Raw genomic sequence first — 14,095 nt, 5'->3', positions numbered from 1 at the left:
AAATATTTTTTTAAGGCTTGTTAAATAAAACCTTGTAAAAATGAAACGAATACGCTTAATCAATCACAATACGAAATTTAAGTGTAAAAAAAATACAAAAAGTTATGTCCCAGCATATAATTACTGGGGATCGAACCAGTAGGCCTAGCACATGATTGGCGCGACAGTATTTCGCGGCGAGATAGACTACCCGTCTTTTACTATGTTAATAATTTTTAAGAAAAAAAAACCGACTTCAATGGGGGATGCCGCTGAAAGTTCACTTATTGTTGATGGTGCACTCTTAGATTCCAGACAATGAAATGAAAAAGACAGCATCTTTTGCCTAATAATGTAGAAAAGGAGGTAAAACTACCCACTTTTCTAGTAGCATTTCGTTTCTGTAGGGGTCGCAGTTCTAACCTAACCTAACCTACTTTTCTGATAGCATTTCGTTTCTGTAAGGGTCACAGCTCTAACCTAACCTACTTTTCTGATAGCAGTTCACGTTTGGCGATTTGTTCGCAAAATACGGGATGGAGTGAAAGAGAAAAAGGATTATGCTGCCATACATGAAACTGTCTTTCTCTTACCCCTGGTCGCTCGGTTTCATGTCTAAAACTACTTGTATATACTATGTCTATGTATCGATACGACTATTTGTTTAGGCGCAAGCTATCACGATTCCGCCATTTTAAAAAAAAATCCAAAAACCAAATCAAAAAAAAACTATTTAACCATAGAATCTGGTCACAAAATTTCACGAGAATCGGTTGAGAATTGCGACCTATAGAGGAAAATATCCGGACATACGAAAGCAAAATGCCCGAGTCAAAACGTAGACCTTTGCTACGCTTCGGTCAATAAAGGTTTATTTTAGGAACAGTTGAAGAACTTATAGGTTGTTCATTGTATTATAAGAATAATATCAAAATGATCAAATGTAAAAATAAATAATAAATATAAATAAATCTATATAGTGTTGTGTTCCTGCCGGTGAGTAAGGTTGCCAGAGCTCGAGGGAGAGGAGTGTTAGGGTCGGCAACGCGCATGTAACTCCTCTGGAGTTGCAGGTGTACGTAGGCTATGGAGACTGCTTAACATCAGGCGGGCCGTATGCTTGTTTGCCACCGACGTAGTATAAAAAAAAATTAAACTGACATTTACGGTTTGTTATTTATTAAATTTTTTGATCGCTCATTGTCTAAATAGTATACTTGAAATAGCGAAAGAAAGTTGTCTTAGTATCTCGGACTATACAGGCTGGCCCAAAAATACGTTGACAAAGTTTTTTCTGTTGGTTTAGTTAATTTTTACTAAATGCCTGTTCTAGCAGAAGCTGCTACCTATTGTAGAAATGCTCCATGCATGTTATATTATATGAAAAAGTAAAACAAAAAAAGCCATTTAGTTTCCTTAAATGTACTTAGCCAAACGCCGAAGTTAACGGGAAACAAAAAAAAGCAACCTGTAGGTATGTATGCTCGCCAACGTCAGTTTACCCTAGTAAACTAAAAATATCACTTGAATAGGATCTCCTAAAGCTATTAAATTACATACATAAAAAAAGAAACAATAATATATAGAGATTTAGTGGATGTTTAGGTAAACGAGGAACCTTAATTTCCTGTGTAGGTAACTTAGGTAAGGCAAAAACAGGCAAGAGCGTTTCCGTGCAGGTGCGCTCTTATGAGATGTTATTAACGAGTAATTACTTTATCTTGCCACTCTTGCCAGGCAATTATCTGGTTGAGTTACTGAGTCGCTGCTAAGAGCAATCAGTGGGCGTTTCGAGAATCCTTACATCTGCAGTGGCGTCCGCAGCTAAGGACGCTTACGCAATATGACGCCAAATCGATACTACGTTACGCAATCACTCCTGAAAGGCAGAGGCACTATGCGTGTTATCCTATCGTATTACATGTCAACTGTCTCGCTTAATAGGGAGAGGATCTACTATCCGACCCGAATACAAAGGCTTCTTCCAACAAAACACTATTAACTTAACAGATAATTGTACAGTTTTTACACTGCGTAGTGGTTTACAGGCCAGCATGCCACTACGTTGACAATAAAGATATGGGACTAAAGGAAATTTTTCGGACACTTGAACATCGCGAGAAATACAACAGAATATGGATCAGAATTAATATTATTCAGAAAATCTTAGTATTTAGTTGAAGCCTATATATTTAATCTCTATTTTAGGCACATTATTTTATCTGCTGCTGCTCCTCAAGTACAGAATCGACCAATTAGTAATACTGTTAATTAACCAAATTCAATTACAGTAAACGATAGGGCTGCAGGATATATAATAAATCGGTATTGGCGGGCAAAAGTAGTCCCCGAGGAAGTCGTTCGGAGCGATACCACCACTGGACGGTGTCGTAAAGATTGCGCCATCAGGGGACTCATCCTCATCTGTTTGGCATAGTAATCGCGAGCCAGACGAGAAACAGATCGTAGATTGTATTATTGCTGTCAAGTATGGTAAATAAGATAAAAATTACTTACATGCTTGTGACAAATACGTAAATAAAATCTAGGTACTTAAGTATACAAAATTTAGCGAAAAGGTAGTCTTATTAACAAACTGTATACATTTTCATCGGCGTGAAGCGAAATTCAAAATGAGATGAAATTTACATCATTTGTAAGTATCTTCTCATCTGTAACTATCTTTGTTTCCATGTCAAGGTCAGGTGTCAGGTCATCCATCGCTGTTCAACGTGGCAACGCGGCGAGCGTGATGGGCTCCTTTGCGTCTGGAGGGGCGCGTGGCGAATTTTGTGAATAGTTTTTGTGTTTGTTAGTTTCTAGTTTAGGTTAAGATTTTTGTAATGTTTTATTTTGATTATTATTTCAATGAATTTTAGAATTTGTAAGTTCGAATCAACTTCCTCCTGCAATACCATATGTAGTATAATCGTTTCTATAAAGGTATTTTGCATAAAAGTGCGGCGCGGCGCCTTGTGACTTAAGCCTGTATTAAACAACCGATAAAGGTCAACCGTCACAACCCTCGACAGATAAGTGAAATGTCAACTTTCATTAACGTTTAGAGAGGCAAATAATAACAGGAAAAACAATGTCTGGCGAATAAACGAGGTCGTCCGGCGTAACAGGCGGTCTATCAATCAAACGGCGGTCACAGCACAAATTAGATGACGCGTGTGCCGCTCCCTATGATTGTTTGCCGTAGCACGCCACACTCCACAGTCCGCCGGCCTCTTGACGTCAAAACCACCCTTAATGAGCGTCAGCGGAAAACATCGCGGGGGAAACCTTACTAGGACACCCGAGTGTACTAAAATAGGTACTTATGATGAGCATTAGTAAAGTTAATGTCGTGACGCGCAGGCATAAGTGGCATAACGCGCCTGGAAGTAAGAGTAACGTAATGAACACAGTGCTGACGGGCTGAGACTCATTATTCTCTACAAACAGTATTTATATTATCTACAGATAGTTATATGGGCTTTTACTGTATAATTGACCGAAGCGTAGCGAAGGTCTACGGTTTGACTCGCGCATTTTGCTTTTGTATGTCCGGATGTTCTCCTCTACAGGTCGCAATTCTCAACCGATCCTCGTGAAATTTTGTGACCAAATTCTATGACTAAATAGAATTTTTTTGTCGATCCGGTTTTTGGAAATTTTTCAAAATGGCGGAGTCGTAATAGCTCGCGCCTAAACAAATAGTCGTATCGATATCATAACAGTATTTTCTTTTTAAAATATGTTTACAGATCAAATGTCGAAAAATGCAGAAAGTTTGTATTGCTGGCTTTGGAGGTATTTAGATATTTAGTTTTTACTCGAGAATGAGTAGCTGAATTTCGTCAGCTTAGGTAAGCACTATCATGGCGTGTTTTGCAAACATTCGCTTTTTTCGTTTGCACCGGGTGGTCCCTGGTTCGATCCCCAGTAATTGTATGCTGCTACATAACTTTTTGTATTTTGTCTTTTACACTTAAAGTTAAATTTCGTGTTGTTTTTTTTTATTTGTTTTTTGTTTTTCTATTTTGAAATTAATTGAACAAGCGCAGGCTTAGCGTATTCGTTTCATTTTTACAAGCTTTTATTTAACTAGCCCTAAAAAATACGTTTTATATTTGTTATTTTAATTTTCTAAAGTGTTTTGAACGGCAGAGGCATACATTTAGTTAGCTTTAAGTGGTTCTCTCCTTTTTCCGAATTTCATACAATTTTATTTCGAGTTTTTCTTTTAAAATAAGTAGATTTCTTGCACCATAAACTTTGAGGTTTATGTAATATAGATTCGTTTGTCTGAGCGGGTTTATGGAGCCAATTATTCAATAATATTATTGAAAAATTCAATAAAAAATTTAAAAAATATATATTACTCAACGCCTGTTTGTGTTGGTTAATAATAACTAACAAAGATGTCACTTTAGCACAGGTGACCTAACTAAGTAGTACCTAATTTGTTCGACACGTGGTGACATCGTCAGGTCGAAACGGGCCGATTTTTAGGGTTCCGTACCCAAAGGGTAAAGACCCTATTACTAAGACTCCTTTGTCCGTCTGTCTGTCACCAGGCTGTATCTAATGAACCGAAATTTTCACAAATAATGTATTTCTGTTGCCGATGCCGCTATAACAACACTTACTAAAACGTACGGAACCCTCGGTGGACGAATCCGACCCGCACTTGCGCGGTTTTTAGTTTCGTGCGCTTGATTTCGTGTGGCTCCCTTCAACATATCTGCACTACTAAGCATTTCAATACTTTTAGAAATTCAAAAATCAGCCAGTTATACAGGTTGGTTTGGGTCAGTGAGGGCAGCTACTAGATCCCGTGCTGCTACGCGAAAATGGTCTTAGAAAACCTTCCCTCAATTTCAAATTAATGAATTTTGGGGTTTACAGATTTTGGAAAAGAACATAAGTACCTACAGAATGCGAGAAAAAAGTCATTTTTGACAAACTTTTTTTAACGTGAAACGTAAGGTGCACGTTTTTAAAAACCCATAGAGGGGCTCGGATCGAAAACCGACATTAACGAAAAAGTGTTATGGCGCGGTGGCGGTATATTATGAATGGTTTTGGTTTTTGGTTCATCAGTGTCTCAACGAAAGTAGCCATTTCTCGGAACTGCATGTGCTGCTGACATATATGGCGCTGATTCTGCGCTAGAAATGACGCATTCGGAGCTAAAATGACCCCTATTTGCAGTGTTTATTTAATAATTACTCATCAGTCCATAAACCGATTTCGATACAATTGAGTTCATTTGATAGATCTTTCTGAAATATTATAAAAATAAAATACGCGGAGCTGGAAAAGAGTTAAAATGTGGCATTTTTACAGGAATATCACGACTGCGTTTGTTTGAGGCCACCGTGTGCGAAAATTAAGGCATAAAAAGCTCAAATGCGCTCTTACCTACAGGCTTTACAATATATTTAGGGTCGGGTAAAGCCCGCAAGCGCGCAAAGCGCGCTTTTTATACATGGCTCCTGGGGCGAATTTTTATATTGTAAAGATTACATACAGGGCGCCTGCGGCGCCCTTTACACTGTAAGGTCGGGCGAAACCCGACATTCAAGCGTGCGAAGTGCGCTCTTTCACATAGGCTTCACACTGTAGGGTCGGACGAAGCCCGACATTCAAGCGCGCGAAGCGCGCTTTTACACACAGGCTTTACACTGTAGGGTCGAGCGAAGCCCGTCAATCAAAAGCGCGCCTTACGTAAATGGCGCCTGCGGCGCCTTTTACACTGTAAAGATTACGTACAGGGCGCCTGCGGCGCCTTTTTCCGTTGCCTACAACCTTTTCACTGTAGGTTTGGGTAAAGCCCAACATTTAAGTCTTACATACAGGGCGCCTGCTTTACGCTATGAGGTCCCTAAGCGGCCCTATGCGGTCTTCGCAATGACTGTTTAGATTAGCTACCCAAAATTTTTGTTCCCCAATAGCTTTTGTTCCATTCGCGTTTTTCTCCATTCTGCTTTTTAACCAGGCGTTAATTTTTTCAGTAGTTAATTTAATCACACGCGTATGTCCCAGTCGCTTTTATACCCAAAGAGTAATGTTTTCACGATAGTCACACTAAGTCGATAGATAGGTAGGTTAGGTTCGTTAGGTAGCTTCAGACGCCCGAAGGGCAAACCGCTCAGAAATAGGAGCCCCGCGTAGCGGGGCTCCGTCGGCTCAGGGTAAGAAGGGCTTGTTCTCGGAAATATTACTCTTTGGAAAAAAAAGCGACTGGGACATACGCGTGTGATTAAATTAACTACTAAAAAAATAAACGCCTGGTTAAAAAGCAGAATGGGGAAAAACGCGAATGGAACAAAAGCTATTCGGGAACAAAAATGTTGTATCCCTGATACAGCCTATCGAGGAAAACTTTTCCCATACAGTTTGTATGAAAATGAAAACTTTTATTTTTCACATGCTATTTTTTATGACAATTATTTTTAAAGCGAAATTTACAAACTTACAATATATTATGCTGAAGCGATCAACATCAAAATCAAAGTGATTTGTTAAGATTTAGTAAGTGGAAACCGTTTTCTGCCGAAATGGAAATTGTATGAAAAAAGTACCTATTGTCTGATTTATATTGTCTGATTGGCGAGATAGAAAAATGTGAATAAAATTTCACGTTTTCTTCATAGTAAATGTAAAATTTTGTTACCTACTCAAAAATTTGACTCGCACGCCAACAGCACTAAGCTATCAATAGAAGGGTTTTTGTAGTTATCGGTAGAAGAATTCGCGACACTCAATTGATAATAAAATAACATACGCTTAACTTGAAAAAGAACGTTAAAATTATATGAAATTATTAAAAAAAAATTAGCACCGTCGGGGTTTGAACCATGTAGGTATCTCAGCTATTATCTGATTTTTTTTCAAACAAGAGACTACGGATGCTACGAGCACATGACAATAATTAATGTCTGAAAATATCAGTGCCTTATCAAAGTCTCAAACAAGAATTTTAATTTAATTTTTAATCTTTTTTAACAATAAACATTCCATCCGCTATATAGGTTACTTTACATTACGAATCTACTGATCTTTTGGTGGTTAGTCGGCAGGACAGCTCTACACATCCATCATCTTAAGCTATGCTCGCGAGGTCTACAGCTCACAGAGCCACTAGTAATAAAACAGGCCACATAATCAGTGTAGGGTTCAGTAGTTGCCCGACCGCCATATTAAAACATAAAAGGGATCTTTGTAGATGGTATGGACAATTAATTGCAGCACTTTCCTCCTCCTACTAATAAGGGTTGGTATGCGCAACGATCAAAATTTACTGATCATGCCCAAAAAAGTTTTTGTTCAAAGTCTTTATTAAGCCTTTATTTAAAACTCCTTTTTCGAACTTCTATATTCCTATTCTTCTATAGACCTATCCAACGACACCTACACTATAGGTAGGGTTAAACGAAAAAATATTACATCCACTCTATGTTTAAGTTGTAGGTACTTATTAGTTATATTATACATATTACTTTCTTAATGCCACATAAAACTTCCCACTACTTATAAAATACTGAGCTAAGCGCTGTACAGATAGGCAAAAAGACAGGCACACGAACCTTATAGGTAAAACTCTTTGAAAGAAAATGATATAACAAAGAATACTCAGTCGCGTAGATAATGTAAGATTAAACAACATGTACCTAAAAGCAAACGCGTACGTATATAGCTCTACGTAGGCCAAGCAATAAGAAGGTATAGAGGGAACACAATTTTTGATTCGGTAACTTTGTTTGGACTAGTTAGGACTTAGGAGCTGAACATATCGAAAGTCCCCGGCCGTAACCCTGGTGCCGGGGGGTTTGAAGGTCCCATTTTTCGGTTTTACACTTATCTTGGAAACTGCGTCTGAGCGACATGGCAACATACAAAACGAAGTGATTTAATTTGTTACAAGTTTTATTAGGTCAAGTTTTTCGATATTTTGTATAGTTTTTGTGATATCCGCTCTTGATGATTTATTTAGGGCTCTCGTTATTATCTTGATTATCTACATCAGTAAAGCTGCTAGGCCGGGTTTGATATCGTTTTCTACCAGGGTTACGGCCGGGGACTTTTGATATTTTCTCCTCCTAACTAGTCCAAACAAAACTACGAAGTCAAAAATTGTGTTCCAAGTATTTCCCCCCTCTATAACTTTTTTTGAGCATTCATTTCCTGGTCCAACGATTGCCTTTTGCTTTTCTTTTCTGCCTTTCTTTGTGATGTCCAAGAGTGAATGCGTCTAAAGAGTTCGAGGAATTGATTTTCGCTCTGGTAACTTTATAGCATTAACGACAAAGAGGGTTGAACAAAACGCGTACCGTAAACTTTGCCTTTTCAACATAGCTTTGCCCATTATGGCCACCGTAGCCTATGGAGACTAGCGGTTTTCGTAGTCTATGGATGTTGCTATGTTAAGGGTGTCACAATCGCGTTTCCGACTTATGAAGTAATTGTCTACTATACAACCTAAAATAAATAATTAATTTGAGCTATCGTTTTGTTTCGTCCTCTTGAAGGCGGCAAGCTGTGATTGGTCAATTTCATTATAGTTGACTAAAACGTTCCGAAATGAATATTATAGTTAAGTTGGGACATGAAGTACCTAATTACAGTTTGGTATACGAAATCTTAATTGAACCATTACAGTCGACGAGTGGAAAACATAACAATAGTAGCCGCTCCGATTTATCTGATGGCGACTGTATGTTATTGCAGAGGCCGGGAAAGGACAATTCGTGGAAGAGTTTCGATAAAAAAGACGAATCCACGAAGTTCCTGCCGAGACATGTAGGTATAGTGCTTTTCTCCAAACATGCGAGGAAATAAGGTGAGGTAATCATTATTTAAGCATCACGCATCACTCAAATTGCACCTTCACATCAAAAACGTCATAAACCAGTCACGTACCAAACATAACTTTTTTAGGGTTCCGTACCCAAAGAGTAAAAACGGGACCCTATTACTAAGTCTCCACTGTCCGTCCGTCTGTCTGTCACCAGGCTGTATCTCATGATTCTCATGAACCGTTATAGCGAGACAGTTGAAATTTTCACAGAATATGATATATTTCTGTTGCCGCTATAACAACAAATATTAAAAACAGAATAAAATAAATATTTAAGTGGGGCTCCCATACAACAAACGTGATTTTTAGCAGTTTTTTGCGTAATGGTACGGAACCCTTCGTGCCCGAGTCCGACTCGCAGTTGGCCGGTTTTTTTTTAAATTTACGATCTTGTTCAAAATGCCAATTTTATTAAAATATCGTATTAATTTGTAAAACATTAATGAAAACACCAAACGTACAAACTTTTCTTTAATAAATTTACACAAATAAGATTGTTTTTAGTGTTTAATATTGATTCAATGGATAATTCTAGAATATAGGTAGGCACTTTAGTTTCTGGACGCATCGCGCTGAGGCAGCGCAGATAAAAAAATATGAAATAAGCGGTTTTGACTTATTTACAATATTAGTGGTGGAAATCGCTATAACTGTTTCAAATTCTAGGTATCTACGTCAAACGGTCTCTGAGAAAAACGCATTTAACTGATTTGCAAGACCGAAGTGATCCCATAAGTTTTCCGTTTTTCAAAACAAAGTTGCACAGAACACTAAAAACTAAGTTATTTAAGACACTTCGAAAAACGCCTTGCGTTATCCTTTTTTACATGTTATACATATATACATTGGCTGTATACATTGATTTCTTAGTCTAAACATGTCTTTAAAAGGTAAAAAACAATTCAGTAATAACTTCCCGTCCGCTAGAACTAGTAATGATCTATTAATTTTTTAATTTGATTTTGACATAATGAACACCTTCCCGTACTAGTTTTGATACAACAAAGGCGAACATTTCCGAGCATATTGGAGAAAATATAATAACGTAATGTAATACATATTATATCGTATCGTAATAAAATGTTCTTTCAATGCTAATTATATGTATATAGTGAAGTGCAAACACATACCTAAAACCTATAGGTTCTAACAAAGATAGATATAACTCCGTAATAGATGGATACAGTCTAAGGAAAAAACGTGCCTCAATAATCACGAAAATTTGATTCTCGATCAGATGGCGCCACTAGTTTTGGCCTACACTCGTATAGAGGGCGTTGACTGTTTCGTTTGTTATTTATAATTTTAACGCATACCAGTGAAAGAACATGGGTCAAAATCATATAAAAATAATTAATGCAAATAAAAAAATCATTTATCCATATTTAAATACATTTTATCGTATTTTTATAAATATTTATTTTTAGTTTTAAAGTGTGTCGACAGACGGCAGTGAATTTACTGGGGTTACAAAATTTACTATGACAGTACCGCTCTAGTATAAGTTACTTTATGGTTCTAAGTTTCCATTATGTTATGAGGTACTTGTTACATTGTTAAGTTTCCAGAAGCCTTTAGCTATTGTATTAGTTCGTACCTCTGAATTCTAAGTAATAGACGGTTAATGTATGTGGGACCTTGGGTTTAGTCTATTACTGTGGGGCCAAACGACCCTCTTACCTGAGTGTTGCGAAGTGAAAGGTTTGAATAACAACTAAGTGGATCTTTGTTGTTATCTTAGGCAGTTTTCACATTGGATGCGGATCTGCACGCCGCTACGGTGTGGTGTGCGAGCGAGTCAACCCTATTTACGTGCATATCACGCTATCTCGTACACACACCGGAGCGGGGTGCGGATCCGCATCAGTGTGATAAACGCGTTATTATATATACTAGCGACCCGCCCCGGCTTCGCGCGGGTAGTTCAACTACTTTACACAAACAAAACCTTTACAAATTATACACATAAGTAAACCGTCCTTTTTGAATCACTATCTATTAAAAACCGCATCAAAATCCGTTGCGTAGTTTTAAAGCTCTAAACATACATAGGGACAGACGGACAGACAGCGGAAAGCGACTGTTTTATACTATGTAGTAATATATACATATAAATAAATATATATATATAGGTATATAATATATATTATATACCTATTTATGATGAGTTACTACTCTCCTACCTGTACCTAGTGATGCCGAATTAATTCGAAGGGACGTTTGGTGGTGTGTATTAATAGATCGAATAGACGGCACACTGCCTATTCACTCATTCATAAACGAATGTATAGTTTAAATTCAGCAAATCTAATCGATTCGATACAACGAACAAAGTAACGAAATTTACCGGCATGTCTGTAGGTTGCAAGTAGGCTTGGGACTTTACCGTGGTTCTAGAAGTAGAACCCACGGAGTCGACATATGCTATAATGCTACGAGTATATATTTTTTTCGAAGTCAGTCAAAGTTTAAAAATAAAATGTAATATTAAATGCCATGATTTATGTTGTTACGTGATTAATAAACACATTTTAATAGAAATTAGGACATAAAAAATATTGTTACAAACCTAATGTCGAATTATGCCATATCAATTTTAATAACAAAACTTCCGTGAGACACAGACATATTAAACATATTAATAACGGGTCACACGTATTTTAAGTCGAAAACGCTCGACGTGAGTGACCCGTTATTAATATGTTTAATATGCCATATCAATTAGAAAAGCTAAAAAGCTTTGTTCACACAACAGTTTAATACAAGTTGTTGACCAAGCACATATAGTTTTACAAAAATGGGCCACAGATAGTGTTCTAAATAAACTAGAAAGAGTGTTAAATCGGAGTCCCGATTTCAATGTTATACGGGACATGACACATGACCACAAAGCACCACGAAGATGATACATGTATCGGCAAAACTTCTAGAGAATGTAACTTTAACACCAGTGGCCCTGAAGCGATCATTCTCAACACATGAAAGAATTTTTGATCAATTTAGAATATTTCTAACCACGAAAAATAAAGAACAAAAATATTATTTGTTTCAGAGTGAACCAAACTTTCTCTCGATTAATTAGATTGTTATAATTTGCGGTATAATTTTGTAGGCAACTTTTATACAATTAGCTCCATGCGTTTTTTTTTAATTTGTGTAATCATAATTTATATCGTTTGAACACCGGAAAAAATAAAAATACTTTGGTAAACCTTCAAATTATTTTATATATTTTTTTTAATGTTGAAAATTTTGGAGCGGTTGAAACGCTTATAATTTTTGGCGCGAATTCGACAGAGCGTGATGACGTCACACGTTAGACGGTCCAACCGACGTTTGCTACTAATGACACTTATGTGAACTAATCTGTCGAATGCGTGACGTCACGTGACGTTTCGCGCGTTTCGCTCACTAGCTTTTCGCGGGCAAATTTTTGTAGTTTTTATTTGCTATTTGAAGCAATCAAATCATAATTTAATAACGGAAATGCATTTGTAACATGATGTAATAATAACCATTCGAATAAAAAATATTTCGTTCAAATATAAACTTCATGCACCAGAAGTTCACTCCTTCACGTAACAAAATCAAAACAAAATCTCGTCTTCGTCTTAAATTGATGTTTGAAAATAGTAGATTGTTAACCAAGGGATGAAAGGTACTCCGAGGCTGAAATGATACCTTTCACCCGAGTTTAACACTCTACTTTTAATTTCGAATACGAGGTAAGTAAAATTCATTTTTTTCAAACATGACTAAGTATATTTCTATAGCACTTCTTGAGGGTACTTTCAGTTAACCATTTAGGTAAAAAAGTATCGTTATGGAATGGTGAGCTAAATATCACAATGGAAATTATATAACAAATTCATTTTGAAACAAATTTCAATTGCTTATCGTAAAAAAAAAATCGTACTTGGAAAGTAAAATACTCTGGTGCAGAAACGTATTACTTTCTGCACACTTTTTAAAACAACAATGACCCTCTTTCAGAGCATGAGAAATAAAGTGTTTTTTTATGTCCTCATTTCTATTATAGTGTGATTATTAATCACGTAACAACATACATCGTGGCATTTAAAACATATTATTTTTACACTTTGACTTCGAAAAAATATGTTTTAACACTGACGACTCCATGAATTCTAGAACCACGGTAAACACCCAAAAGTCCCAAGCTTAGTCACCGGTTATTAAAATCCCGCTAAAGACAAACCATTTTACCATTAAGCATGTACATGTATAAATGTACTTAAATCAAAACACCAAATAAATTAATTCCCTCATTTGAAAAAAAATTGCAGTGTTGGGTTATTTGGTGATAAAAATCCCTTTGATGTGAATTTACGTCCACAGCAGTATTCTAAAAAAAGAAAATAAACGAACGTCACCCTCGACCTATATTACATTTGAAGGGGTCTCACCTTGTGAAATATGACGAGCAAGTCATCGAGTTTCCCGTGCAGGTCCCCGCAGACAGTAATCTGGCTTGAGATGGAGGTGGTGGCCACGTTGATGTTCGGCAGTCGTTTCAGTACTTGGGTGGCCTCTTTCAGAATCAGTGCCACGTGCTTCGCATGTAGACGGTGCTGGAATGTCGAGTATATTTCAAATCGATTCTAAAACGATAGAAAGAAAACAATGCAGACAATACATAAGAAAACAAAGCTGCAACAAAACATAAGTAAAGAAGAAGGATAGAAGATTTACATTTAGGTGCGCAACTGAGCCAATAATAGTAACTGACATTGACATGCAAGGAAATTGATATTTAACCTTTCGTATGCGCATGTCAATGTAAATAGCAATCGTGACAACTTCATGTTTAAGTTTAATATACTTATATGGAGCAGATCTGCTCCTAAGCATACGAATGGTTAAGTATGTTTGGCACAATTAGAACTTCATTAAAAATGTTTCAAACCCTTAAATGACCCGAAAAACCTTTTTTTTATTTTTTATATATTCAATAATTATCTGTACGAAACCAAACGGAGACGTCGTCTGTAATTTTCTGTACAAAAAAGTCTGCCGATTTTTGCGGGGGAGAGGAACGTCAAATGTATACGTAACGTCAAACTAGCCATGTCAGATAAACGTCAGTCCATACATTGTGTATGACCATTGGCCGACTATTTTCGACAGAGGGGAACGCCTGTTAATGGCTACTCCGTTTGGTTAAATCCTCCTAGGTACGAAATGTTAATAGTGCCAAAACACTAGTGCAATATGGTTAAGTTATGCACTTAGATAAATATATAGAGA

The 14,095-nt window shown here is 36.9% G+C and overlaps 1 protein-coding gene and 1 long non-coding RNA gene across 3 annotated transcripts in view; one reads left to right on the top strand and one right to left on the bottom strand.

The window, feature by feature from the left end:
* LOC134741408 (serine/threonine-protein phosphatase rdgC) overlaps nucleotides 1-14,095 on the bottom strand; it is a 152,668-nt gene that overhangs the window by 49,266 nt on the left and 89,307 nt on the right. Inside the window, exon 6 of one of the 2 annotated variants that reach the window (XM_063674178.1) lies at nucleotides 13,255-13,449. In XM_063674178.1, coding sequence (XP_063530248.1) covers nucleotides 13,255-13,449 — 195 coding nt within the window. The remainder of the gene's footprint in view (nucleotides 1-13,254; nucleotides 13,450-14,095) is intronic. The other variant, XM_063674179.1, reaches the window with a different exon arrangement.
* Nucleotides 1-14,095, top strand: part of LOC134741418 (uncharacterized) — a 233,174-nt gene that overhangs the window by 148,987 nt on the left and 70,092 nt on the right. Inside the window, exon 2 of the long non-coding RNA XR_010127881.1 lies at nucleotides 1,010-1,147. This is a non-coding gene — a long non-coding RNA (uncharacterized LOC134741418). The remainder of the gene's footprint in view (nucleotides 1-1,009; nucleotides 1,148-14,095) is intronic.

This window comes from Cydia strobilella, chromosome 5 (genome assembly GCF_947568885.1).
Source record: "Cydia strobilella chromosome 5, ilCydStro3.1, whole genome shotgun sequence".
NCBI classification, from domain to species: Eukaryota; Metazoa; Arthropoda; class Insecta; order Lepidoptera; family Tortricidae; genus Cydia; species Cydia strobilella.
The sequence above is the reverse complement of the archived record's forward strand: the minus strand, read 5'-3'. Positions and strand labels throughout refer to the sequence as shown.